The sequence below is a fragment of the Plutella xylostella genome, chromosome 10 (assembly GCF_932276165.1).
Source record: "Plutella xylostella chromosome 10, ilPluXylo3.1, whole genome shotgun sequence".
Lineage (NCBI taxonomy): Eukaryota > Metazoa > Arthropoda > Insecta > Lepidoptera > Plutellidae > Plutella > Plutella xylostella.
In genome coordinates, this window is record NC_063990.1 from 105312 (window position 1) to 132243 (window position 26932).

Genomic DNA, 26932 nt, shown 5'->3' on the forward strand with positions numbered 1-26932 from the left:
AATGTCACGTCACAGATATTCTGAGCCGTGAAATGTTAGTAATGACGTCACACTTCTTCACACAAAGTTTTGGGCTTTTATAGTGGACCTGTCTCTTATAAATTTTTAACTTTCTTTAAAATACCTTAAATTACTTTGGTTGTTGTTTTTTTTATTATAATAAAGAGATGTAAAACTGTCCAATAAGAATATAAAAAAATACATGCATATTCCCTACTCAGTGTTTTTAGACTTTTTAGTCTAGATAGTTGAAAGCATAATGCTATTATGGTATGTAGATGCACTATGTATAACGTGACCATACGTCCCGCTTTGGGCGGGACAGTCCCGCTTTCAAGCTGTGCGTCCCGCTGTCCCCCGCGAGGGCAAAAATGTCCCGCTTTCGTAAACAGATCAAACGATAATTTAAATTACCTACATTTTGCAACTTCATCCCATATTTCCTTTCTTTCTTTTTATCATTTGAGACAACTGTTTATCTTCTTATCACTTACTCACATAGACTATAGGGAGTAATATGAGTCCGAGTTCCACCGAGACTCCGCGAGTAACTTCGTTCAGTGACGATCGTTGACTCGCTCGTGCTCCATCGTATACATAAATTTATCTCGCTCACCTACCGATTCCTAACAAAGAAGAAATGCGTGGGAGTACATGGCTTCCAAAAAAGTAATCTGTATTAACTTTTATGAATGTGAAAATAAGATAAGATCCACTATTGATAAGAACTTTAAATTAAACTACTCAAATCTGTCTGGTATGAGAACACCCAAAAATTCCGAAAAACTTTTTTCCGAATTGAAAACACCGAATATGTACCTAATTTACAAAATATTGCAATAACGATTTTTTTTTAATCGAATAGATATAATAATCACGAAGGTTTGTTATTACGATTGTTAAATACACGATCGTTAAAAAATACGATTACTTTAGTATACGAAAAATAAAATACAGACAAATAAATCACAAAAATATCAAGCCCGGATCAAAAATATGATAATTCGTGATTTTGTCAAAAATAAAATGTACGTTTCAAAAACTTTAGAACCAAAACCTAAAGATAGATAATTATGCAACGACGATCAAAGCGAGGAGGAGCGTGTTAGGTGCACATAGATAACGAAAAACAAAGCGGAGCGTTTCAAATATAGAGTAAAAATATTGTTAAATAGAAAACTATTTGTAGTATTTGTTGTTAAGTAACACAACAAAGCAAAACAATTGCTCGGATTTTTACGGTGTTTAACCTTAAAAACCTTAGGACCTAAACCTAAAGATAGGTGCGACGACGAGCAAAGCGAAGAGGAGCGTTTAGGTGCACATATATGTCTAAAAATCGAAGCGGAGCGAAGCAAAAAAATATTTAAATTGTTAAGTAAGTTACATTCGGGGATTTGTGTTTTCGAAATATTAAAACTTCGGGATTCGTTATTAAAACAATTCGATATAATAAAACATCGTACATTTAAAACATCAAAATTATAACATTCGAAAAATTAACTTTGGCCATTTTAATAAATCTGTTGTTTGAAATTTCGTTTATCAACTATTCGTAATTTTCGTTATTCGGAAACTTAAAATTTACTAGAACTATGAAATTCATAATTAAAAAAATCGTTATTTCCATAATTGTAAAAAAGGAATTCGGATTTATGTAGTGTACCCGTCTGGTATATTTATAAAAACATAGTACCTAAGTACTTAGGTATCCTAAATATATACCAACTTTACAAGATTATTAGATTAATATAAAAAAAATGTCATTCACCATGCATCTCTTTCACATTTCTATCTTTCATCGTAGAGATTGAACTTTCAATTGATGCACTGAGCGAAAAGATAAGAAGATAAGAAAGAAAGATAATATATGTATCTTTGAGGGATATGAAATCCCGCAGGTGTCCCGCTTTGACAAAAAAAATTAATGGTCACGTTAACTATGTATTGAAAATTTTTCATGAACACAAATTCAGTGTTTTTAGACTTTTTAGTCTACATAGATAGTTGGGAGCATAATGTCATTGCAAATATAAAAACTCAATGTAATGAGTTTTTTAGCATATTGTTATACAGAATTTAAAGAGCTATCTGCTGAGCCAAAAGTATTGGAGAAACATCGATTTCAAAGAGTGTGGCACTGTAGCCGCATCCTGATGATAAAAGAGCTTTCAATAAAGCAGCAGCTGAGTTTAGAATAGAATAGAATATCACTTTATGGGACGTAAAATTTTTGAATTTTTCAATATCAAATTTTACAATTTTACAATATCAAATATCAAATTTTACAATTTTACAATAATCCATTGTCATAATATTACTCTACCACCATTTCAGAAAGGCCCTGTCATATAAAGAGGAAAGAAATGGCGAAAGAAACTCCTCTCAAGCATCTTTTCAACTTTTTGCTTATATCTAGTAGAATTTTACTTATATCTAATACAATTTTACTCAAGCATATCTATTTCATTGTTCCAAATGCTTTAGCTGAGTTGAGCTATCTATCTATCTAAGAGATAAGTTTAAGAAAATAGGTATACTAATTATTACTTAGTTGTTCCATGTCAATATACTCATTTAGTAAAATAGGAGAACACCACTTTTCATGCTGGAAAAATAAAATTGTTATTTCATTTAATCTTTTTCTCATTTGGCATCACATCATACACGTTACACAAGCCAGCATTATACGGATAATGGTGGCTCATGTATCCTGTATGATGAAAGTTTAATTACAGCTATGTAATAGAAATGGTATTTGCAGGGCGTGGAGCGGCTGGGCCCCGGCGGGGGCGGCGGCGACGGGGGCGCGGGCGCGGCCAGCCCCGAGGAGCCGCCCCGCAAGCGCGCGCGCCCGCCGCCCGCCGCCGACGACCTGCGCCGCCGCCTGCTGGACCACAAGATGACACAACTCAACACACTCAAGGACAGGTCAGCTCCTCATGCATACTTCGTAGTACGTGTATTCTCTACAGCTGGTTTGCTAAAATCTTAATACTTATTTCTTACTAGCTGTTGCCCGCGAGTTTCGCTTCGCCTTAAAATGTTTTGCCGTGGATGACTCCCAAACTACCTACCCAATAACGTTCTATGGTGGTATTAAATTACATGAAAGTCGCCAAATACTTGACTAAAAATGTTTTTACGCACAGAAATATGAAGAGTAGCTTTTAATTTTAGAGCTATGGTATAAACCCTGTGTAATCAAGCACCCACATCTTAGAAAGAACCCCCAACTTACTATTAAAACTATAGAAGTTTCATTCAAACTTTGATACCGCTTTTTACCCTCTTAGTTCGAAATTCAACCGTTAAATACCGTCTTAGTAAGCACCTGAGTACTAAAAGGAACTCCCATGCAAAATTTCACACTCCTAGCACTTGAAGTTTCTGAGATTTCGTGATGAGTTAGTGTATATGTCGCAGGCATCTGGTTTAATCTCTTGTTTGATTGAACCGCTAGCCCGTTCATTGGATGACGCTACTCAGTTGTATGACTAAAGAACAACTCGTCAAGTGGTTGACTGTAACGTCCAACGTCTTGACTGAACGTTATTCAACGAAATCGTTAAATGGGATATAGTATAGCAACTTATATATACTTTGTAATGTCTGGTGAGGATGAACATGACCAGACAAAAGTCAACAAAAAGAGTATGTTACAAAGCTCTCATCTCACAAATTAACTAAACAATAACAATAAACGTACCTTGATATTGTTGTTCATAATTATCCAGTTTCAGCACATTTTTTTCTTTGAAACTATCCGCCGGCGGTGTAATAATAGGTAAATCCATGTTGTAACACTATTTTAACATAAGTAACGCACTTTAAAGCTTAATTTATTTGCAAAAAATAAAAATACAAGTGCTTTTTGTGTCAGCTGTTAGACGCCATATTTGTTTTATTCACCACTTGACTGATTTTAAGTCCGCTAACTAGTTGGACGTTTTGTGACGCTTGTACAATCAAACTTCGGCCTAGTCATACAACTGAGTAGCGTCATCCAATGAACGGGCTAGCTATTCAATCAAACAGGAGATTAAACCAGATGCCTGCGACATATACATGACCTTTCGCTTTTATAGATAGAAGATAGATTAATTTATAATCATAAACTAAGTTTCAAAACTCTTTACTTCTACACTGACAGAGATTAACTAATATTTTTTGTTAATAACATTATGTTGACTGAATATGTTTCGTTTACAGACTAACGGAGCAGCTGAGCGAGCTGTACTTCCTGCAGGCGGGAGGCAACATGATGGACTACGCGGCGTGGAGCAAGCGGCCGCCCGCGCCCGCGCTGCTGGCCTTCCTGCAGGCGCGGCGGCCCGCGTCGCCGCTGCCCGCGCCCCCCGCTCCCCCCGCCGCCCCCGCCGCGGCCCCCGCCCCCGCGGCCCCGGCGGCGCGCGACGAGGTGGTGGCGGCGGCGCGCGCGGAGGCGGCGGTGGCGGCGCGCGTGGCGGAGCTGGTGCGCGCGGGGCTGTGGGCGGAGCGCCGCCTGCCGCGCGTGCTGGAGCCGCCGCGCGCGAAGGGGCACTGGGACTACCTGCTGGAGGAGATGGCCTGGCTCGCGCAGGACTTCGCCACCGAGCGCAAGTGGAAGAAGCAGGCCGCCAAGAAGGTACCTAACGATGAAGTTTTTCCAGATATTACGTCAACTTTTTTATGTTTAATTTTTTTTTAAGTTAGAGCTTATATGTGTTTCCACTACAGAGGAAAATTTAGTTTTTATTTATTTATTTATTTATTTACTTAGAGACAAACAGTCATACAATTTATCTGTGAACATAACTAGGTAGTATATTTTAGACCTATAGTCCCATAAATAAAGTATTTATAACAATAATAAGCTTAAGATCGAAAAGTTAGTATTTAAGTTAGGCTTTAATCAGTTACATTCGGCTTCTTATTAATTTTAGTGGAAACAAGTTTTTTGTACTTAGATAAAGAGGCTGAAAAAATATCTACATCAGATAACACATCGTTATAAAATTTGCACGAGCGTCTTATAAAACTATTTAGTACATAACAGGTTTTACACTTACTTATTTTGAATAAATGTTTTTTACAACATGTGCGCTCACGCCTTCGAGGTACACGAATGTTTATATTTTGTAATAGTGCGGGGGCATCGACTTTTGAGTTAATGATTTTAAAAAGAAAAATGGCATCAATATAGTCCCGGCGGTGTTTCAATAATTCTAGCTTGTATCGTTGAGCTGATGATTCGTAATCTGTATAGTTATTACCCATTCTGTAATCAAGTGACTTAACGAATTTCTTTTGTAATCGTTCAATCCTATCGATATGGTTTGCATAGAACGGGTGCCAGACAGGACACGCAAACTCTAAACGACTGCGGACATAACTATTATATAGAAGCCGGTATGTAGAAGCCTTTTTAAATGGCTTAGCAACGCGTAAGACAAAACCCATTTGTTTGTATGCTTTATTTAACATATTGTCAATATGAGGTATAAAACTTAATTTCGAGTCCATAATAATACCTAAATCGCGAATTTCATTAACTCTAGTTAGGCCCTTGTTGTTAAGCATGTAATTATAATGTAAGGGTTTTTTCTTTCTAGTGAAAGTAATAACACAACATTTATCAGTATTTAAGAATAAGTTGTTACTGCTACAAAAGAATTCAAAGTTTCTTAAATCATTTTGCAATAATATGCAGTCATTGCTATCACGTATGACTCTGAAAATTTTGGTATCATCGGCGTATAATAAAGCATGGGAATTAATAATATTTTTAGTTATATCATTTATATACAAAATAAACAACAAAGGGCCCAAATGAGAACCCTGCGGAATTCCTGAGCAAATAAACTTAAGCTCCGATGAGTAACCGCTTACAACAACTGCCTGAGTTCTGTTTTCAATGTATGATTTTATCCATCTAAAGAGATCGCCGTGTATACCGAGCTTCCATAACTTAAGCAAAAGTGTATTGTGACATATTTTATCAAATGCCTTAGCGAAATCAGTATACACAGCATCCACCTGACAGTTTTCACCCATGGAATTAAGTATGGTTTCAGTATATGTTAGCATGTTGGTTTCAACGGACCGATTTTTATAAAAACCGTGTTGATTAGGGTCAATATAACGATAAACAACAGAGGACAATTTATCAGTGACAATTTTTTCTTGTATTTTACCGAGTACACATAATTTTGAAATGGGGCGATATTTTTCTATGTCTTCACTAACATTTCCTTTAGGTATGGGGGTCACCCATGCCTCTTTCCAGATATTAGGGACACATCCTTCCTGTAAAGATTTAATATAAATTAAAGTGACTGGCAGAGCAAGGCTGGATGCACATTTATTTATGAAAATTGGATGAATCCCATCTGGTCCTGCACCTTTATTAATATTTACTGATTTTAGATGTTTGTAGACAAGCGATTGCGATATTTCAATCGAGCTTAAATCGATAACAGTATCAGAAGGGGGCTCCAGGTTATCTATATTTAGAGGTACCGATTTGGGTTTTTCAAAAACGGAGTAAAAATGGTCGCTAAATAAGTTACAGATTTGTTTCCCTTCAGTGGCAGATGTTCCTCTATAGTACATGGTTTGTGGTAACCCATTTTTTGCAAGAATAGATTTTACAAATGTCCAGAAGAATTTAGGATCATTATTGATTTTAGATTCTGAATAATTAATAAAGCTTCTATAGCAAGCCAATTCCAATTTGTTCACTCTTTTTCTTAAAATTTTATAACTTTCATAATCTAATGGATTCCCGTAATTTTTCCAACGCTTGTGATATTTACATTTTTCTTTTAATACTTTCCTTAGCGATTTACTATGCCACACTGGAAATGAATTGGAAGCACGCATCACGCGGCCGGGGATAAATTGCACAATCAGACCATTAAGTATTTTATAAAACTCAGTTATACATTCCTCTAAGTTAAGTGAAGCAAATGTTGAGTGCCAATTAATACTACTAAGTTCATTGTTAATTTCTATATATTTGCCTAATCTGAAACTACGCACAAAGGTTCTGGCTTGTTGAAGGGGTGGGATATATTTTAATTTTAGATCAATAGAAAGGGCATTGTGATGAGTAATATCTTCAGCTGTTAATGGGTCATCACTCCATGAGACGTTACAATCCACACTGCATAAAATTAGATCAAGTATATTGTTATTTTTGTTATGGATAGTGTTGCACTGTTTCAAGTTGGTCAAAGAAATAAATTCGGACAGAAGATTAACAACGTTATTACTACTAGGTAATAAATTAAACTGTCCAGTGTGAGGATCTAACCACTCTGCTTCGGAAATATTAAAGTCACCAGTAATCAAAAATGTGTCATTTGGTCTATCAATAATGATTTTTTCGGCAATGTTTATAAATGAGGTCAAAGCAGATATAAATAATGGACCGCGCGGAATATAAACACAGGCTATATGTAAATACGTAACTTCATCCTGTGGTGAGTCGTGAAGTGGTACGGAGACGTAGACACACTCGGCCGCCGCGGGGGGCGGGCACGGCCAGTCCCGGCGCAGCGGCCGCAGCGCGCTGTGCACGGCGATGGCCACGCCGCCGCCACGCTCCCGCCCACTGGCAGCTTCGGAGCGGTCGCAGCGGTACACTACATACCTACTATCAAAATACTCTCGATCGTAGAAATTAGACAGAAGCCAGGTTTCTGATATACAAATAAAGTCGTAGTTTGATTTAGCCACTTGTGAATAAAAGCCATGAGATTTAGTTCGAAGACCCCGCACATTTTGGTAATAACCGCTAAATATCTTTGTAGAAATCTATGTAATCGGTTAAATAAAAGCATCTTAGATCTATTGTAACACTCGTAGACGTGATAAGTGGAGTAAAATAAATAGGTATGTTTTGATGAAAAATGCAATTATAAACTGTAAGCCAATGTGCATAGAGTACAACATAACTCGCAATAATTAAAAACAATGTGAGCGTAAAACAGTACAGTAAGCTAAGCCTATAGCAAAAACCAATAACTTTATAGCCATAGCAATGAGTTGCATGTAGAAAAAATATGTTGCAGAGTCACTTCAGTTTTTTCAAATCGCATTCATTGTTAATCACTACAACTTTTGCATTGTCACTTTTTCTCATATAAATTTTACAGTCCCTTACCCACAGGTAGGTAAAGTTTAACTCCCTTAAGGTAACTTAAGTTCCCTGGCACGCTTCAACAACAGTTTGTTGGCTGGAGTGAGGTGGTCACTCACGTACAGCTGGGCGGCGGGCCCGGGCAGGCCCAGGTCGGCGCTGGGGAGGCCGCGGCGCGCGCGCACGCCCGCCAGCAGCTGGTCCTTGGCGCGGCGCCGCGTGAACCTCACGATGATGGACGGGGGCCGCGCGTCGGGACGCTCCGCTCCACCTGCAGCACCGCCGCTCGGGAAACGACGAACACGATGTATGGAGTCCAGGTCACTATCCTGCATTGTTATGCCGACCTTGGCACAAATGGAATGCAGAATATTAATTAGGTTTTCCCCTTTGTTAACAGGGACTCCTGATATTTCTAGGTTATTCATTCGGGCATACTGGTCACGACTGTTATTTTCGATTTGGAGTTTGTTTATCGTTTCGTTGGCCGTCTTCAAATCTAGTTCCAGCTTAGAAACAGTAGCCATTTTTGTTTCCATAATGACTAAGCGATCCTCCAGGTTTGAAAATCGTGATTCCATCTCGTTCCATTTGGTGTTGAGATTCTGAATACCTATCGACGCACTAGAAATGTCGGCTTTCACGGCGGTGAATTCAGCTCTAAACGCTTTTATCTCGCTAATTAGTTCCGTGATGGCCGGCATCTCCGCGAGGGTAGACGTAGCTGGCTGCGCCGGCGCACTGCGACACGCTATGCAGCGCCACGCAGCCTTCTTCTCAGCACCCATTCTTCGATAACTGGTCTCCGCAACCCCGGCACAGTTGAAATGCAGAGTACCATGACATACCCCACACACCACAGCATCGGTCACAACATCTTTACATTTGGAGCAAATCATTGTTAATTTCTAGATGGTACGGTTCAAAATCCAACGCTAGCGATAGCGAATAATTCCGCTTAAAGAACCGGTCCGGCGACTCGCGTACACGTATGAGGATAGGACCGCTCGCGATGATTGCGAAACGCAGACTGAGAAATATTCATTTCAATTTTATTATCATTACTACATAAAAAATTACAAAGAATAATTCTAATCATAGTACATATACCTGGACTAAACAATGACATCAGTAGTAGAAAATAATTTTTAAAGTTTTTAATTTGAACATTTTAATAGAGTCCACCTAACATTCATATTTCCGTAATAATTTCAGTGTGCTCGCGCTGTACAAAAATATTTTCAAGACAAGGCGATGGCCGCACAGAAAGCAGAAAAGGCTCAAGAAATACAACTGAAGAAGATAGCCGCTTTCGCCGCTAAAGAAATACGGACGTTCTGGGCGAACGTGGAGAAGGTGGTGGAGTGGAAGCGCGTGCGGCGCGTGGAGCGCGCGCGCAAGGAGGCGCTGGACGAGCAGCTCAGCTACATCGTGGACCGCAGCGAGCGCTACTCGCGCGCGCTGGCCGCCTCGCTGGACGCGCCCGCCTCGCGCGCCGCCTCGCCCGCGCCCTCCGACTACAGCGCCGCCGAGGACTCCGCCGACGACGAGACCACCATCGCGGAGCAGGAGCGGCGCGAGCGGGCCGACCCGCGCGCCGAGCTGGGCCAGCTGCGCGCCGACGCCGAGCTCAGCCTGGACGAGCTGCGCGCGCGCTACGCCGCCTCGCCGCCGCCCGCGCGCAGTGACTCCGCTTCCGACACCGACACGGACACGGACTCGGGCAGCGACAGCGACGCCTCGTCCGCCTCGGAGCCGCTCACGGCGCTGGTGGCGGCGGACGCGGGCGCGGGGGAGGGGGAGGGGGCGGCGGAGAGCTCGGAGCGGCGCGTGGAGGCGGCGGCGCAGCTGGCGGCGTCGCTGCAGCCGCGCGGGACCACGCTGGCGGCGGGCGGCGGCACCCCGCCCCCGGCGCTGCTGCGCGGCACCCTGCGCGAGTACCAGCTGGTGGGGCTGCACTGGCTGGCCACGATGCACGCGCGCCGCCTCAACGGCATCCTGGCGGACGAGATGGGGCTCGGCAAGACCATCCAGAGCATCGCGCTGCTGGCGCACCTGGCGGAGCGCGGCGACTGGGGCCCGCACCTGGTGGTGGCGCCCACCTCCGTGGTGCTCAACTGGGAGCTGGAGTTCAAGCGCTGGTGCCCGGCGCTCAAGCTGCTCACGTACTACGGCAGCATGAAGGAGCGCAAGCTGAAGCGCGTCGGCTGGAGCAAGGCGCACAGCTTCCACGTGTGCATCACGAGCTACAAGCTGGTGGTGCAGGACCACCAGTCCTTCCGCCGCAAGCGCTGGTCCTACCTCATCCTGGACGAGGCGCAGAACATCAAGAACTTCCGCAGCCAGCGCTGGCAGATGCTGCTCAACTTCCACACGGAGAGACGGCTGCTGCTGACGGGCACGCCGCTGCAGAACTCGCTGCTGGAGCTGTGGTCACTCATGCACTTCCTCATGCCCGAGGTGTTCGCGTCGCACTCGGAGTTCCGCGAGTGGTTCACGCCGCTGGCGGGCGCCGTGGCGGCGGGCGCGGGGGCGGGGGGCGCGGGGGGCGACGCCGACCCCGCGCTGCTGCGCCGCCTGCACGCCGTGCTGCGCCCCTTCCTGCTGCGGCGCCTCAAGCGCGACGTGGAGCGCCAGATGCCGCGCAAGTACGAGCACGTGGTGATGTGTCGCCTGGCGCGGCGGCAGCGCGCGCTGTACGACGACTACATGTCGCGCGCCGCCACGCGGGACTCGCTCGCCAGCGGCAACCTGCTGAGCGTCATCAACGTGCTCATGCAGCTGCGCAAGGTGTGCAACCACCCCGACCTGTTCGAGCCGCGCCCCGTGACCGCGCCGCTCGCGCTGCCGGCGCTGCGCCTGCGCGTGCCCGCGCTGCTGCTGGCGGCCGGCGTGGCCTCCCGCGCCCGCCTGGCCGCGCGCCTGGGCGGGGACCTGGCCGCGCTGGAGCTGAGCGACGCCGCCGCCTTCCCCGCGCACCGCGCGCGCCACCTGGCGCCCCCGCGCCGCCTGCTGGAGGAGCCTCCGCCCGCGCCGCCGCCGGCCCCGCCGCCCGCGCGCCTGCGCCTGCACCTGCGCCTCGTGCCGCGCGCGCCGCCGCCCGCCTCCGCGCCGCCCGCCCTACCGCGCGCCGCCCGCCCGCCGCCGCCGCCCGCGCCGCCTGCAGCGCCTAACCAGGAATCTCCCACGGTGAGTAGTTACAAATTTGTGGTTTGCTACATGTGCCATGACCCAAAGCGGCCATTGATGAAACACAACAAATTTATGAGTTGTTTCCAATTTCCATTACCTAGAATGTAGAAGTCTAGTAATAGACTGTTCCATATCTATATCTTTATGAAAATATGTATGTACGGAGACATTTAAATTCATTTACATTTACTGATATCACACATATACCTACATACAGTCCAACAATAAGGTCATAAAAATAAAGAGTGCTATTATTAACTTAGATTTAGATATATTTTAATAATTAAATACCGAATTATAATGGCTTTTAAACGTATTCGTGCTTAAATAAATATAAAAGATCAATTAAGATCAACTAAAAATGGTCTTTAACAATCTGTTAGTATCCTGATTTTCAGGACTTTATAGTTGGACCGTAGAAAGACATTATACAAACTCAAATGCAAGTTTTCAAAAGTAATCAAATTACTATTTAATTTTGTCGCTGAAAGCACAGTTGTAATGAGTGTATGTGTTAGCAGAGCGTGGCCGGTCGGCGGCTGGCGGCGCGTCGGCGGGCGGCGGCGCGGCGCGCGGGCGCGGTGAACGAGCGCCGCTGCTGGCGCCTGCCGCTGTACGGGGCGGACCTGCGCGCCGCCGTGTCCGCCCCGCGCGCCCCCCCGCCCGGCTCGCCCGGCCTGGCCGCCGTGCTGGCGCGCCACGAGGCGCTGCTGCAGCGCGTGTGCGTGTGCGTGCAGGCGGCGCGCGCGCCCCCGCCGCGCCTGGAGCCGGGCGCGGGCGCGGGCGGCTGGGCGCGCGCCGCCGCCCGCCTGACCGCGCTGCGCCCGGCCGCCGCCGCGCTGCTGGCGCTGCTGCACGCGCCCGCCGCGCTGCAGCAGGTCACCTTCCCGCACCCCTCGCTGCTGCAGTACGACTGCGGTAACTATTGCACTGTCTTACATCCACTACATCAATAAGGGTTAAGCCCGATTCCAGTGTTTAGTATAGTCTTTTGGACAGTACTTCAGTGGAAACGTGTGAGCTCTACTTGCTATAGTAATATTCTACTTGCCTTAGTACAATAGGGAATGTATACATGCATATTCCCTTTTATATTTACTTAAGGGCCCGTACAGGGTGACGTGCCGCGCCAATTTTGGGTTTTCAATGCTCTTCACACAGCACACGCAGTGACACGCACACATGTAAGTTTGCACAGTGGGTCGATAAACTTTTACTCGCCAACTTTATTGACAATTATGTTCAAGTACATTTTGGGTGATTTTAGGGTAAGTAAGTAAGATACTTACTTACACTGGTAGGCACCAGGAAAGAGTAGAAATTAATAGGGGTGCCAGTGCCACTTTACTCTATACTCGGAACCCGATTAGCTTTCTCAAACAAATGTGATATTTACTTGTAGAAAGGTAACTAAAAGTATTAAAGTGTAGATAATAAGTTTCGGGCATCCTCCAGCCAACTGAACCCCGACGACAAAGCAAAATAAATACATAGTGTCGCAAAAGGGCTATACTAAGCCAAAAGGGGATGACTCAAGGGGTCATTCTGAACAACTTTTGTTCTACGAGATTTGCAAATTCGCGAAAAAAAATATTCGTTTTCCATGGTAAAAAGTCACATGTCCAACAAAGTTTCTATGAAAAAGGTTTTTTTTTGTTAATTTCCAAAACTCGTAGAGCAAAAGTTCAGAATGACCCCCTGTCTTACTCCTTTTTACCCGACTGCCGAAGGAGGAGGGTAATGTTTTTTGATTGTATGTATGTATATATGTATGTTTGTCTGTTTCTTTGTTCCCTCCTGTAGCCTAAACGGCTTGATAGATTTTGATGTATGAGGTATTGTTAGAAGCGTATTGATGGCGCGATGGCTATAGGCTATGTGACGTTCCATTAAAATGTACATAGCGCCCTCTTGAGGACATAACGTGATGATCGAAAAAATAATAATTCAACTTTGCCGTGTAAGGTATCAAATGAAAGGACTTGATTTTCATATTACAAAAATATGCATATTGAAGGTATTTAAATAACAACACCAAAATTATTGAAATAAAAAATGATCATGAACTACCTACCGACGTAAAATTTCATAAAATAAAAACAACTAAAAAGTTACAAATAATCCCAAACTGCACGCTAAAAACATGAAAACGAGTCCCAATGTTAATGGAAAGTATCGCAGGCGGGGACCAACTTGACCGCCACTCAAGGCCGTTTTCTAAGTAACATTCAGCTAAATGGTGAACCCTCTGCTGGTATAATTTGTTTATATACCGCTTTTTCAATACCTGTAAGTACATTTTTTGGCATCATAATATTTTTACTTAATTTTAGGGTTTCGAACGTCAAAAGAAAAAAAGCAACCGTTATAGGATCTCTTTGTTGTCCGTCTGTCTGACTGACTGTCTGTCACCGCCCTTTTTCTCAGAAACGGGTAAAGATATCAAGCTTATATTTCGCATAGATGGGGAGTACCCCAAAAAAAATATTATGGTACTCCCTGTCCCACACAAGTAAATTGGGGCTTATATTTGTTTCCAGTTATTTTGATGTGTATCCTTTTTTTTTCTTTGTTGTTTTGTATAAGTATGTGTTTCTTTTCTTTAAATCTGTATTTTTTTGTTGTTGCTGTCTATGTGTCGAAAAAATGTATCTTTATCTTCAAATCACGCCATCTATCGTTTGTTTTTTTTGTGGCTACTGTCTATAGAAGAAATTCCGTCATTGACAATTTTACGTTACGAATTTATTTTTATTTATTTTATTTTTATTTTTACATTTTCGTGGAGAATCCACAGCATTTTGTTAATAACAATGTAGCTGTAGAGATAATGTGGCTGTAGAGCATCATTTACTTATGAACACATAACAACTTGATGCCATTAACAGAATGAACTTAGTAAACCCAGTAAACCTAACACATCCAGAGGAAAAACAAAATCTCTTTCTCTCTCTCTGAAAAACATACTTAATAGCCCAAACTCGATGCTTTTAGCTATTAACATCTTTGAAATAAAATTGAGCCACCACCGTGTTACTGCCCTCATCAGATCCTCACGAGACCATACCTCAACCAGCACCAAGAGACTGTATTTTTGATCCCTAACCTAATGTTCGTGCGTATTGTCATCACTAGATCCATTCGCTATATTCCTGCTCCTCATCAGACCTTTACGAGACTGTAATATCACGAGAATATTGCACACTATCTAATTTAATTTAATGTATTGAATATACTGGAAGAATTATGCTTCCTCAATTTCAAATCAAATTATGTTGGTGTCATAAAAGTTGAAAAAGTGCAATGACAACCAATGTGCAGTGATTTTGTATCTGTACACGATAAGATCGCGAGCTGTCAGTGCTGCCTAAACCGACGTGACCCTTCTTTGGAGGCCAGCGGCCAACTGAGTCAAACGTCACTTGTGTTTATGATTTTATAACACAGAAAGCCGCCATAGATATTTGTATGAAGATTTGAGGGAAAAAAATTGCTCAAGTTTGGGATTAATTTACACAAAATAAGTGTGTGTTTATTAAAAAACAAGGTATTTAGCGCCTAGTCCAAGCCTTTAACTTTATAATATGATAAAAATCATATGAAAATTCTTAATAATTACGACACAGTTGTTACAATACGGGAGTGTGATTGACTGGTTTTTCTTGATATTCTGAAATTAATTTACAGTTATCCATAATCATTTACTTAAATTCGAATGATTCAGCACCTAGCTAGACTCTTCAACTACCTGTGTGATTTTTTTCAAGGCTGTAGAGCATCATTTACTACATAATTCTATGACAATGCCAACCCTCGATTCCCTATTGCAGACCCTTAAGCACAGTTGTACTTGCGCTCTAGTTGAATCAAATTGAATCGCTTTTAATTTCTGTGTCTAGTAATACGACGCGTCACTCGCCCCATACTTTGTTGTAAATAAACACGACACTTAAGGGTCTGCAATAGGGAATCGAGGGTTGGCATTGTCATAGAATTATGTAGTAAATGATGCTCTACAGCCTTGAAAAAAATCACACAGGTAGTTGAAGAGTCTAGCTAGGTGCTGAATCATTCGAATTTAAGTAAATGATTATGGATAACTGTAAATTAATTTCAGAATATCAAGAAAAACCAGTCAATCACACTCCCGTATTGTAACAACTGTGTCGTAATTATAAAGAATTTTCATATGATTTTTATCATATTATAAAGTTAAAGGCTTGGACTAGGCGCTAAATACCTTGTTTTTTAATAAACACACACTTATTTTGTGTAAATTAATCCCAAACTTGAGCAATTTTTTTCCCTCAAATCTTCATACAAATATCTATGGCGGCTTTCTGTGTTATAAAATCACAAACACAAGTGACGTTTGACTCAGTTGGCCGCTGGCCTCCAAAGAAGGGTCACGTCGGTTTAGGCAGCACTGACAGCTCGCGATCTTATCGTGTACAGATACAAAATCACTGCACATTGGTTGTCATTGCACTTTTTCAACTTTTATGACACCAACATAATAGTAATTTGTAAAAATTGACGTTCATCAGAAAATTTTATATTTGTACGATGAATAAAAAATTTTGAGTTTGAGTTTGAGTTTGACATAATTTGATTTGAAATTGAGGAAGCATAATTCTTCCAGTATATTCAATACATTAAATTAAATTAGATAGTGTGCAATATTCTCGTGATATTACAGTCTCGTAAAGGTCTGATGAGGAGCAGGAATATAGCGAATGGATCTAAGTGATGACAATACGCACGAACATTAGGTTAGGGATCAAAAATACAGTCTCTTGGTGCTGGTTGAGGTATGGTCTCGTGAGGATCTGATGAGGGCAGTAACACGGTGGTGGCTCAATTTTATTTCAAAGATGTTAATAGCTAAAAGCATCGAGTTTGGGCTATTAAGTATGTTTTTCAGAGAGAGAGAAAGAGATTTTGTTTTTCCTCTGGATGTGTTAGGTTAACTGGGTTTACTAAGTTCATTCTGTTAATGGCATCAAGTTGTTATGTGTTCATAAGTAATAATTATTTATTAACAAAATGCTGTTGATTCTCCACGAAAATGTAAAAATAAAAATAAAATAAATAAAAATAAATTCGTAACGTAAAATTGTCAATGACGGAATTTCTTCTATAGACAGTAGCCACAAAAAAAACAAACGATGGATTTGAAGATAAAGATACATTTTTTCGACACATAGACAGCAACAACAAAAAAAATACAGATTTAAAGAAAAGAAACACATACTTATACAAAACAACAAAGAAAAAAAAAGGATACACATCAAAATAACAGGAAAAAATATAAGCCCCAATTTACTTGTGTGGGACAGGGAGTACCATAATATTTTTTTTGGGGTACTCCCCATCTATGCGAAATATAAGCTTGATATCTTTACCCGTTTCTGAGAAAAAGGGCGGTGACAGACAGTCAGTCAGACAGACAGACAACAAAGAGATCCTATAACGGTTGCTTTTTTTCTTTTGACGTTCGAAACCCTAAAATTAAGTAAAAATATTATGCTGCCAAAAAATGTACTTACAGGTATTGAAAAAGCGGTATATAAACAAATTATACCAGCAGAGGGTTACCATTTAGCTGAATGTTACTTAGAAAACGGCCTTGAGTGGCGGTCAAGTTGGTCCCCGCCTGCGATACTTTCCATTAACATTGGGACTCGTTTTCATGTTTTTAGCGTACAGTCAGGTTTTTAGTTTTTTATAATTGTATTTTTTTATTTGTAACTTTTTAGTTGTTTTTATTTTATGAAATTTTACGTCGGTAGGTAGTTCATGATCATTTTTTATTTCAATAATTTTGGTGTTGTTATTTAAATACCTTCAATATGCATATTTTTGTAATGTGAAAATCAAGTCCTTTCATTTGATACCTTACACGGCAAAGTTGAATTATTATTTTTTCGATCATCACGTTATGTCCTCAAGAGGGCGCTATGTACATTTTAATGGAACGTCACATAGCCTATAGCCATCGCGCCATCAATACGCTTCTAACAATACCTCATACATCAAAATCTATCAAGCCGTTTAGGCTACAGGAGGGAACAAAGAAACAGACAAACATACATATATACATACATACAATAAAAAAACATTACCCTCCTCCTTCGGCAGTCGGGTAAAAAGGAGTAAGACAGGGGGTCATTCTGAACTTTTGCTCTACGAGTTTTGGAAATTAACAAAAAAAAACCTTTTTCATAGAAACTTTGTTTGACATGTGACTTTTTACCATGGAAAACGAATATTTTTTTTCGCGAATTTGCAAATCTCGTATCACAAATTGTTCAGAATGACCCCTTGAGTCATCCCCTTTTGGCTTAGTATAGCCCTTTTGCGACACTATGTATTTACTTTGCTTAGTCGTCGGGGTTCAGTTGGCTGGAGGATGCCCGAAACTTATTATCTACACTTTAATACTTTTAGTTACCTTTCTACAAGTAAATACCACATTTGTTTGAGAAAGCTAATCGAGTTCCGAGTATAGAGTAAAGTGGCACCCCTATTAATTTCTACTCTTTCCTGGTGCCTACCAGTGTAAGTAAGAATTATACTTACTTACCCTAAAATCACCCAAAATGTACTTGAACATAATTGTCAATAAAGTTGGCGAGTAAAAGTTTATCGACCCACTGTGCTAACTTACATGTGTGCGTGTCACTGCGTGTGCTGTGTGAAGAGCATTGAAAACCCAAAATTGGCGCGGCACGTCACCCTGTACGGGCCCTTAATATAATCTTTAGGATAGCGCACATATGACAGCACACATTGCATTCATTCTTACTTCGCACAAAAGGTAAACAATCTTTGTGTGTCTTTTTATTTGAATTTATTTATAAACCAGGTTTTAAAATAAAACAACTTCTTCTTCTTAAGTCCTTTAACTCCTAGTGGAGCATAGGGCCGCAACTACAGCTTTCCACTTCTGACGATCAGAGGTAGCAGCCACAACTTCTGGCCAGCTCATGTTGATCGACTTGATCTCCAGGGCTAATGTCCTTATCCAAGATATTCTTGGGCGCCCTATCCTTCTTTTTCCTTACGGGGCAAAAACTACGGCCTGCGTTGTGAGGCGAGAATCCCCCTGCCGCAACGAATATGGTATGACGATGGCCTTTCCAGCGCCATTTTCGATCGAGGATCTCTAACTGCGTACGTCAAAAATGACGAATTTTGTATTATCTATTTATTTTAGCTATAGTTCTCCTCAAATATTTTGATTAAAAAGACACACAAAGATTGTATACCTTTGTGCCAAGTAAGGACAAATGGATTATATCTAGTCTAGTGGAAGAAATGTAAATGTTCACTAGCAGCACACTAAATGACTTGCTTTCAAGTTGTACTTAATACTTTCCTAAACATATTATTAAAGCGTTACATACTTTATTATCTATAGCTGTTGCCCGCGAGCTTCGCTTCGCCTTAAAATTATTTTGCCGTGGACGACTCCCGAACTACCTACCCAATAACATGCCATGGTGACAAAACTCAACACCCATAAAACTTTCAACCACATTACACCCCCACACTGGGTTTTTTTTTTAAATGCTAATTATTATTTTTTTGTGATTATGTAGTGCCTAAATACAAAATATAATGTTTTTAACTTCTAAAATGACGAACTTCATACAAAATATGAACCCCTATTTCATCCACTCACAGATCGAAGTTTCAAAAACGCTAGAAAAAAATGTTTAATTATTGCTCATCAAGTGCTTAAATATAAAATTTATTTAAAAAAAGATCTACCCCGGCCGGGAATCGAACCCGGGACCTTCGGCATAGCAGTCAGGGTCACTAACCACTACGCCAGATTTTTATCTTTTAAAATTAAGTATTCGCATACAACTTTTAACCCCCCCTTTTAACCCCTTACAACCTCCGTTTCGCAATAAAAAGTAGCCTATGTTCTTTCTCAGGGTCTAGACCATATGTATACCAAATTTCATTCAAATCCGTTCAGTAGTTTTGGCGTGAAAGAGTAACAGACAGACAGACAGACAGTTCCGGATATAACCAACAGATGGCACTAAAAGCGCAATACAGAGAGCTTGTATGGAACCGAGGCCAATTAATATGAAATTCTACATCGCGGTATTAAAGTTTTTCAGTTGTCTGAAATAAATACAAAACCTAATATGTTAAATCTATTCTATAGTAGGAGAGTCAGACAGTAACTTTCGCATTTATAATATTAAGTTAGGATAGTTAGGATTTGAGATATGGAAGAGCGGGGCCTCCCGTCACAGGTTATTACATAGCCTACTAGGTTGGTCTCAGCACTTGATTATAGATTGTGTAAACCATTATTGTTAACGAAATAAACATTTTGAATGTATATTGTAGTATAAGTGCGTGCATTTTCGTGAGCGGTGGTAATGTTGCAGGCAAGCTGCAGCGGCTGGCGGGGCTGCTGCGGCGGCTGCGCGGCGGCGGGCACCGCGTGCTGGTGTTCACGCAGATGACGCGCGTGCTGGACGTGCTGGAGCGCTTCCTGTCGCTGCACGGACACACGTACCTGCGGCTGGACGGCGCCACGCGCGTGGACCGCCGCCAGCCGCTCGTCGACCGCTTCAACAGGTAATAAACATTACATCATTAGTAGTTCCGTCATTTGATTATCATGTTTGTGGTATTTTTATTTATTTATTTATTTATTTAATAACTTAAAACCTATCATTACAGCTACTCCTACTCCTTTATTATGATGATGAGTATTCGCCATGTTGTGTTGCAGCGACCCGCGCATCTTCGCGTTCATCCTGAGCACGCGGTCGGGCGGCGTGGGGCTGAACCTGACGGGCGCGGACTGCGTCGTGTTCTACGACTCGGACTGGAACCCCACCATGGACGCGCAGGCGCAGGACCGCTGCCACCGCATCGGGCAGACGCGCGACGTGCACGTGTACCGCCTCGTGACCGCCGCCACCGTCGAGGAGAACATCCTGCGCAAGGCGGAGCAGAAGCGCGCGCTCGGCCGCCGCGCCATCGAGGACGGCCGCTTCACCACCAGCGGGCTGCGCGCCGACGCGCTGCACGACCTGTTCCGCACCGACCCCGCCGCCCCCGCGCCCCTCGCCCCCGCCCCCGCCGCGCCGCCCCCCGCGCCCGACGCGCTGGCCGCCGCGCTGGCCGCCGCTGAGGACGAGGCGGACGCGGGGGCCGCGCGCGCCGCCCGCCTCGAGGCCGCGCAGGACCTGCGCGAGTTCGACGAGAGCGTGCCGCTGGAGGACGACCCGCCCGCGCCCGCGCCCGCGCCCGCCGCGCCCCACGAGCCCGCCGAGCCCGAGCTGGCCACGCTCATGAAGCAGGTACGTCCATCACTGACAAACATTACAAACAAATTAAATATTCATTGAGATTGAGAATTTTTCTCCAAAGCAATTTCTTCCATATGGCTCGTTGTACACGTGGGTGTGTCTGGTTGCAGCTGACGCCGGTGGAGCAGTACGCGATGCGCGTGGTGGAGCGCAGCACGGAGCAGGCGGAGCGCGCGGCGCTGAGCGACGCGCGGCGCCAGCAGGAGCAGTGGGGCCGCGCGCGCCGCGAGCTGCGCGCCGCCAGCCCGCCCCCGCCGCCGCGCGCCGCCACGCCGCCCCCGGAGCTCACCTACTGCGCCGAAGACGCGCGCAACCAGGTGCGTGCCCGCCGCCGCGCCGCGCCCGCCCCGCCGCCCCCGCCCGCGCCCGCGCCTGCGCCCTCCCCCGCGCCCGCCCCCGCGCCAGCCCCCGCGACCGCCCCCGCGCCGCGCACGCGCTCCCGCGGCACGGTGCAGATAGACCTGTGGACGCTGGACGCGCCGCCGCCGCCCGCGCCGCGCCCGCCCCGCCGCCGCCCCGCCACGCTCGACGCTTGGCTCGCGACGGCGCCCAACACTTCCAGAACGAACAATAAATGATTGCGACATCTAAACATTGTTTTATATTCCTGACGTTGCACGTTTTGGTGTCGGCCGCCGTCCCGTAAATGCTTGAGGTGAGGTCAGCGCCAAAACGCTCTCAACGTCAGGGATGTAAACACGCAAGCATTTACGAGCGGCGCGGCCAGCGCCTCCTCTCCTCCCTATCCCAACCAAACAAATATGAGGGTTTTCAGATATTTTTTTGTGTACAATCAGCTTATGTTATGCAATTTAGAAGGTACTGGTTTTTAATTAATAGATGGATACCGTAAGCCGAGTTCTAGAAAACCCACATTGAAGTTGAAAGTTTAGAAAACAACATTCACAGGTTATACCTTCACATAAAAATCATGTAAATTATGAGTCGTGTAAAAAGTGTCGGTTAAAACTTTTAGTTTCTTTAGAAAGATTCTGCCGTTTTCCAGAATAACGTGCAAGTATGTATATTAAGCCGGGTCCAGACATGTATCCTTTGCCCGATCCTATAAACGTATCCGATCGCCGTACCGTATATGCGTATTGTCTTCTGTGTATTGTTGTGTTGATACGGTGATCGGATCGGGCAAATGATACATGTCTGGACCCCCCATTTAGTTGCGTTGATACGGACGCGGACAAACAGGTCACAGTTGAGCGTTTCTTTTCTTAAAAAGTGACGTTAGGGTCATCAACAAATAAATGCATTAACTTCTACGTTAGTTTTTGGAAAATCGCTTTGAACAGAAGTTATGACTAGTCTGCATGAAGCCTTATTGCGATGTGAAAATTGATCGAAAATTTGGAAGGACGTAAGTGCAAGTCACACGTTAAAACTTAATGAAATAATATGAATATTACAAACTTTGTATTAAAGATAAGTTGTTGTTGCAGATGTGGGCCAGCGACGTGGGCCACGAGCTGATGCCGGTCAGTACCATAGACACACACAATCACACATTCACATACCGTACACAAAGGAACAGGGGTAATGTTTATCAGCTATATAAATAATTAATTATGTATGTGTGTAGGTGTGGGCGCCGCCGACGCCGCCGCAGGGCGCGGGCGACGTGTACTGCGAGAGCTGGGCGCGCGCGCTGTACCGGCGCGGCGCCGCCCCCGAGCGCCTGCTGCCCGCCCCCGCGCGCGCCGCCCCCCGCGCGCCGCGCCCGCCCCGCGTGCCGCACGCGCCTCTGTCGCTGTTCGAGCGGGGAGCGGGGCGTCCCCGAGCGCGCCCCCGCCCGGCGCCCGCCCCGCACGCGCCGCCCGCCCCCGACTGGGCGCCGCACGAGGACGCGGCGTTGCGGCGCGCGCTCCGCCTGCAGCGCCTGCCGCCGGAGCCGCCGCCCGCGCTGCTGCCCAACTGGGAGTGGTGCGCCGAGCTGGTGGGCAGCGGCGGCCGCCTGTACCGCGCGCCGCGGGCCGCGCGCGAGCGGCACGACCTGCTGGCGGACCCCGAGCGCGCGCGCCGCAAGCTCAAGAAGGCGCGCGCGCGCCGCGGCTCGCCCTCGCCGCCGCCGCCGCCGCTCGCGCGCCTGGACGCCATGCGCGAGGCCGGCGAGCGCCGCCGCGCCGCGCCCAAGCGCCGCTACGACGAGCCGCCCGCCGCCTCGCGCCACGCCGCGCTGCTGGCCGAGCTGGGCGTGGACTACGACGCGCCGCCCAGCCCGCGCGCCGTGGCCGAGCGCCGCGCCGACCGCATCGCCAAGGAGAAGCTGAAGGCGGGCGCCGCCCCCGCAGCCGCGGCCCCCGCGCCCCCCGCCCCCGCCGCGCCCGCGCCCGCCCCCGCGCGCATCGTGGTGGCCGGCGTGGCCCCGCGCCGCGACCCCGCGCTGCTCTACCGCCAGCAGGCGCTCGCTCGCCACCACCTCAAGATCCTGCACGCGCCGCAACTACAGGCACGTCTCCTTCTGTTACTATTTATCTTATTACTAAGCATCCAATGTATGCCACGTTGCTGAACTGAACAAAATTAATGACCTTTTGACTGGTGTGTTCTACCCTGTAAAATCCTTAATATAAGAAAACTAGCTGGTCCGGCGAACTTCATAACGCCTCTAACCCTACCCTACCTTTCTTACTTTTTAAACCTTCCCAGGGCCTGGATTCTCACTCGCCTTTCGAGTCTGGTGTTAGAGTTAATTGCAAAATTAGCTATTTATAAGGCGATACGTCGCGTCGCGCAACTGACAGACGACTTGAAAGACGGGTGATCAAGAATCTCGAGTTTTAAGAGACTAACGAACAATAATTAATTACTATTTACTATTATAGTACCTACTGATATAAATATATAATGTATTAATATTAATTATAGGGTACAGCAGCAGTGGCGACAAGCAGCGGGACCGCGGAGGGGGCGGCGGCGGCGGGCGCGGGGGGCGGCACCATGCGCACGCTGCAGCTGCAGCAGCTGTCCGTGCGGCGCCCCCCCGCGCCCCGCGCCGCCGCCCCCTCGCGCCTGCTGCCCCCGCGCGCCGGCCCCGCGCACGTCGTGGTGGCGCACCTCGCCCCCGCCCCCGCCCCCGCCGCCGCCCCCGCCGCCGCGCCCGCGTCCGCGCCGCCGCCCCCTGCCGCCAGCGACACTGATAGACAATAAACCTGACTTATCAGAACTTTTTCCTTTTCATTTCTATCCTCTTAGTAACTCCTAAAATATGCTGAATGATTTGTGCTAACGATATACTTAGGGTGTTTCAAATAGAATAGAATATATTTATTCAGATAACTAAAGGTAGTGTATTTTAACAAAAGGTCAACTCTTAATGCTAAAGGTAGATGAAATACTGCTCTGGGAAATAATGAGTTTTTCCTGTGTTTCAGATTAAAAAGTTACATAGAGAAACTTAAGCATCTAATTAAATAATTTTAGGGCAGATTTTTCAATAGTCAGATAAGTGTTATATCTGAGGAATAAAATTGTTGCTGTCACATCTGAATTATTCTATTAGGGCGACTTGCACAAACATTTATTAAATCTAGATTTAGTGTTAAATCTCGATTTAAGCCTTAATTTGTATGGATTGACGTTTCTTAAATCGAGATTTGACACTAAATCTAGATTTAACATCTTTTTGCAAGTGGCCTCTAGACAATGACGGCAACAATTTTATTCTTCAGATAACACTTATCGGACCATTGAAAAGTTATCTTATATGTATAGTACATTTTTATTACGGAGCGGTGGTAGCTCAGTCGGGTAAACGCCCGCTTCTCACGCAAGAGATGCGGGTTCGAATCCCGGCGCTGACATGTACCAATGAGTTATTTTAACTTAAGTACTATGTATACCATTACCATCGCTCTTACGCTGAAGGAAAAGATCGTGAGGAAACCTGCATATCTAGATTTAGCACATCTATTTGATTGATTATTTATTTATTCAGAACAAAATATATACAATTTGACTTAAAACTAAACACCGCCAAACTACAAGGTAGTTTATTGGCAGTACATGCTCTCTTTAACTAATTATTTTACTTACATGTGACTTATAACTAACATGCAACAGATAAATTTAATCTAACAATAAAAAATAAAAAACTATGGTAGGCGGGTATGGTGCCTGCATTCAGCACAATAGGTAGTATAGGTAGGTACATACATACACCACGCCCGTCCACTTTTACTCAGACCAATAGGTTACGCATTTAAGTGGGTATCTACAAGTTAGGTAGGTAACTATAATACATTATTCTGGTTTGCAAGTAAATAGTTATTGATCTTCAACTTAAAGACATTCTTAGAGAAAGATCCGTTTCTAATTTCATTTGGTAGGTTATTGAGAATTTTCGGTACAAGATATTTTCTAGTTCGTGAGCCATAGTAGTTACAAACTTTAGGTACAATCAGTTTCTTATTACGGACATTCCTAGTTTCTATGACATGCGTTAGTGGGTTTTTAAATTCTTCACTACTAAATTCTTCTAAAACAATGAGTGCCTTAACTTTGTCTTGTACAGGTAACATTTTACACAAACTATATAGCTTATTGTATTCTCCATGACATGCTTTCTTCGTTTTTTTATCCACTAATAGTTTCATACAACGTATCTGTAGGGAGTTAATCTGATCTAAATATGTTTGAAAAGTACATCCATAGCTACTTAACCCATAGGACAGTATTGAGTCTGCGAGTGCGTAGTAAACAGAGTACAATGTGGCTCTGTTTACTACACCTCGTAAGTGGTACATCTTACCAAGTGCTGACCTTAGTTTAGCGCAAACATTATTTATGTGTGTTTTCCACGACATGTTTTGGTCAATAGTTAGACCGAGGTACTTAAACTTTTCTACAAATTCTATATCTGCGCAGTTACAGGCAGTTATAGATGTATCCATATGTATACTATCTGAGCACTTGCTATGTAAACAATCATAGCTGTGACCGACAACTCTTAGACTATTTAATTTAGGCTTATTGTATGGGGAGCATATATGCATACACTTTGTTTTAGTCATGTTTATGATAATGCCATTGTCGTGTGACCATTTTATGATATTTTCTAGGTCCTTTTGAATACATTTCTGTATAATTTGAAGGTCTTTATGCGCATATAGCAAACATGTATCGTCGGCATACATAAACATCTTACAGTTTTCGATTACATTGCTTAAGCTGTTAACGTGCATGATGTACCCAACGGGACCGTACACGGACCCGGTCGGTACACCATACCTAATGTTAGCCTCTGACCCCCTGGTGCCACTGATCACTGTTTGCATACTTCTATTAGATAGGTACGATTTTAGCCAGTTGTTTAATGGTCCTCTTATACCACATTCTTCCATTGCTTGTAACAGCTGATCGTGCCCCAGGGTGTCAAAGGCTTTTTTGAAGTCGACAAAGAGGGCAACGACCTGTTTACGCTCGTCCAAGCAATTGTTTACATAATCTGTGAACTGCTTAAGTGCTGTTGATGTGCTGCGACCCTGCCTAAAACCATGTTGACAATCCGAAATGATATTATGTTTATCTAAAAAGTTACTTATTTGTCTAATTATTATCTTTTCCGTTATTTTATTAACAATAGACAGGATGGCGATGGGTCTATAGTTACCGTAGTCTAAGTGACTCCCTTGCTTATAGATAGGCCTTATAAGGGCACATTTAAGTTCATCTGGGTACAAACCTTGTCGCACACTCATATTTATAAAATTAGCAAGAATCGGACTTATGTCTTTTTTAACATATTTAATATCTTGGACTCTAATGGCATCCGAGCCGGGAGATTTTTCATTACTCATATTATCTATTATCCTTTCAATTTCAGCAGCACTTGCCTTACGAAATCGAAGGGAAACATTGCTAGGACGGACGTACTTATCTCTTTTTAAGAATTTTTCATTACAATTATGTTTAATATTATGTATTTCTTCTGTAAACGTACCCGTAAAGTTATTACAAATATTTACCAAACTGTCTGTCCCCGATAGGTATTTTAATATTACATCATCCAATTTAGGTTTTTCCCTCCCTAACCAACTATTAATGTGAGACCATACTTTTTTTGCATCATTATTACACTTTTTTAGTTCTTCCTGTCTAAATTTATTTTTAGCAGCTTGGATTGATTTATTTAACTTATTTCTAAATTTTGTATATTCTAACCTTAAGCTCATACATTTTGGATTATCCTTCCACTTTCTAAATAGCTGATCTCTGTAATAAATTTTAGAATTTAGCTTATTATCAATCCATGATGGTC

At 44.0% G+C, this 26932-nt stretch overlaps 1 protein-coding gene across 2 annotated transcripts in view; it reads left to right on the forward strand.

The window, feature by feature from the left end:
* LOC119693672 (helicase domino) overlaps nucleotides 1-23839 on the forward strand; it is a 28735-nt gene extending 4896 nt beyond the window's left edge. The window contains exons 2-11 of one of the 2 annotated variants that reach the window (XM_048623377.1): nucleotides 2765-2931; nucleotides 4213-4627; nucleotides 9341-11314; nucleotides 11836-12235; nucleotides 19732-19924; nucleotides 20082-20655; nucleotides 20775-20981; nucleotides 22116-22151; nucleotides 22256-23122; nucleotides 23542-23839. In XM_048623377.1, the coding sequence (XP_048479334.1) occupies nucleotides 2765-2931; nucleotides 4213-4627; nucleotides 9341-11314; nucleotides 11836-12235; nucleotides 19732-19924; nucleotides 20082-20655; nucleotides 20775-20981; nucleotides 22116-22151; nucleotides 22256-23122; nucleotides 23542-23823 (5115 nt within the window). In that variant the 3' untranslated portion in view covers nucleotides 23824-23839. The remainder of the gene's footprint in view (nucleotides 1-2764; nucleotides 2932-4212; nucleotides 4628-9340; nucleotides 11315-11835; nucleotides 12236-19731; nucleotides 19925-20081; nucleotides 20656-20774; nucleotides 20982-22115; nucleotides 22152-22255; nucleotides 23123-23541) is intronic. The other variant, XM_048623378.1, reaches the window with a different exon arrangement.
* Nucleotides 23840-26932: the final 3093 nt, after the last annotated feature.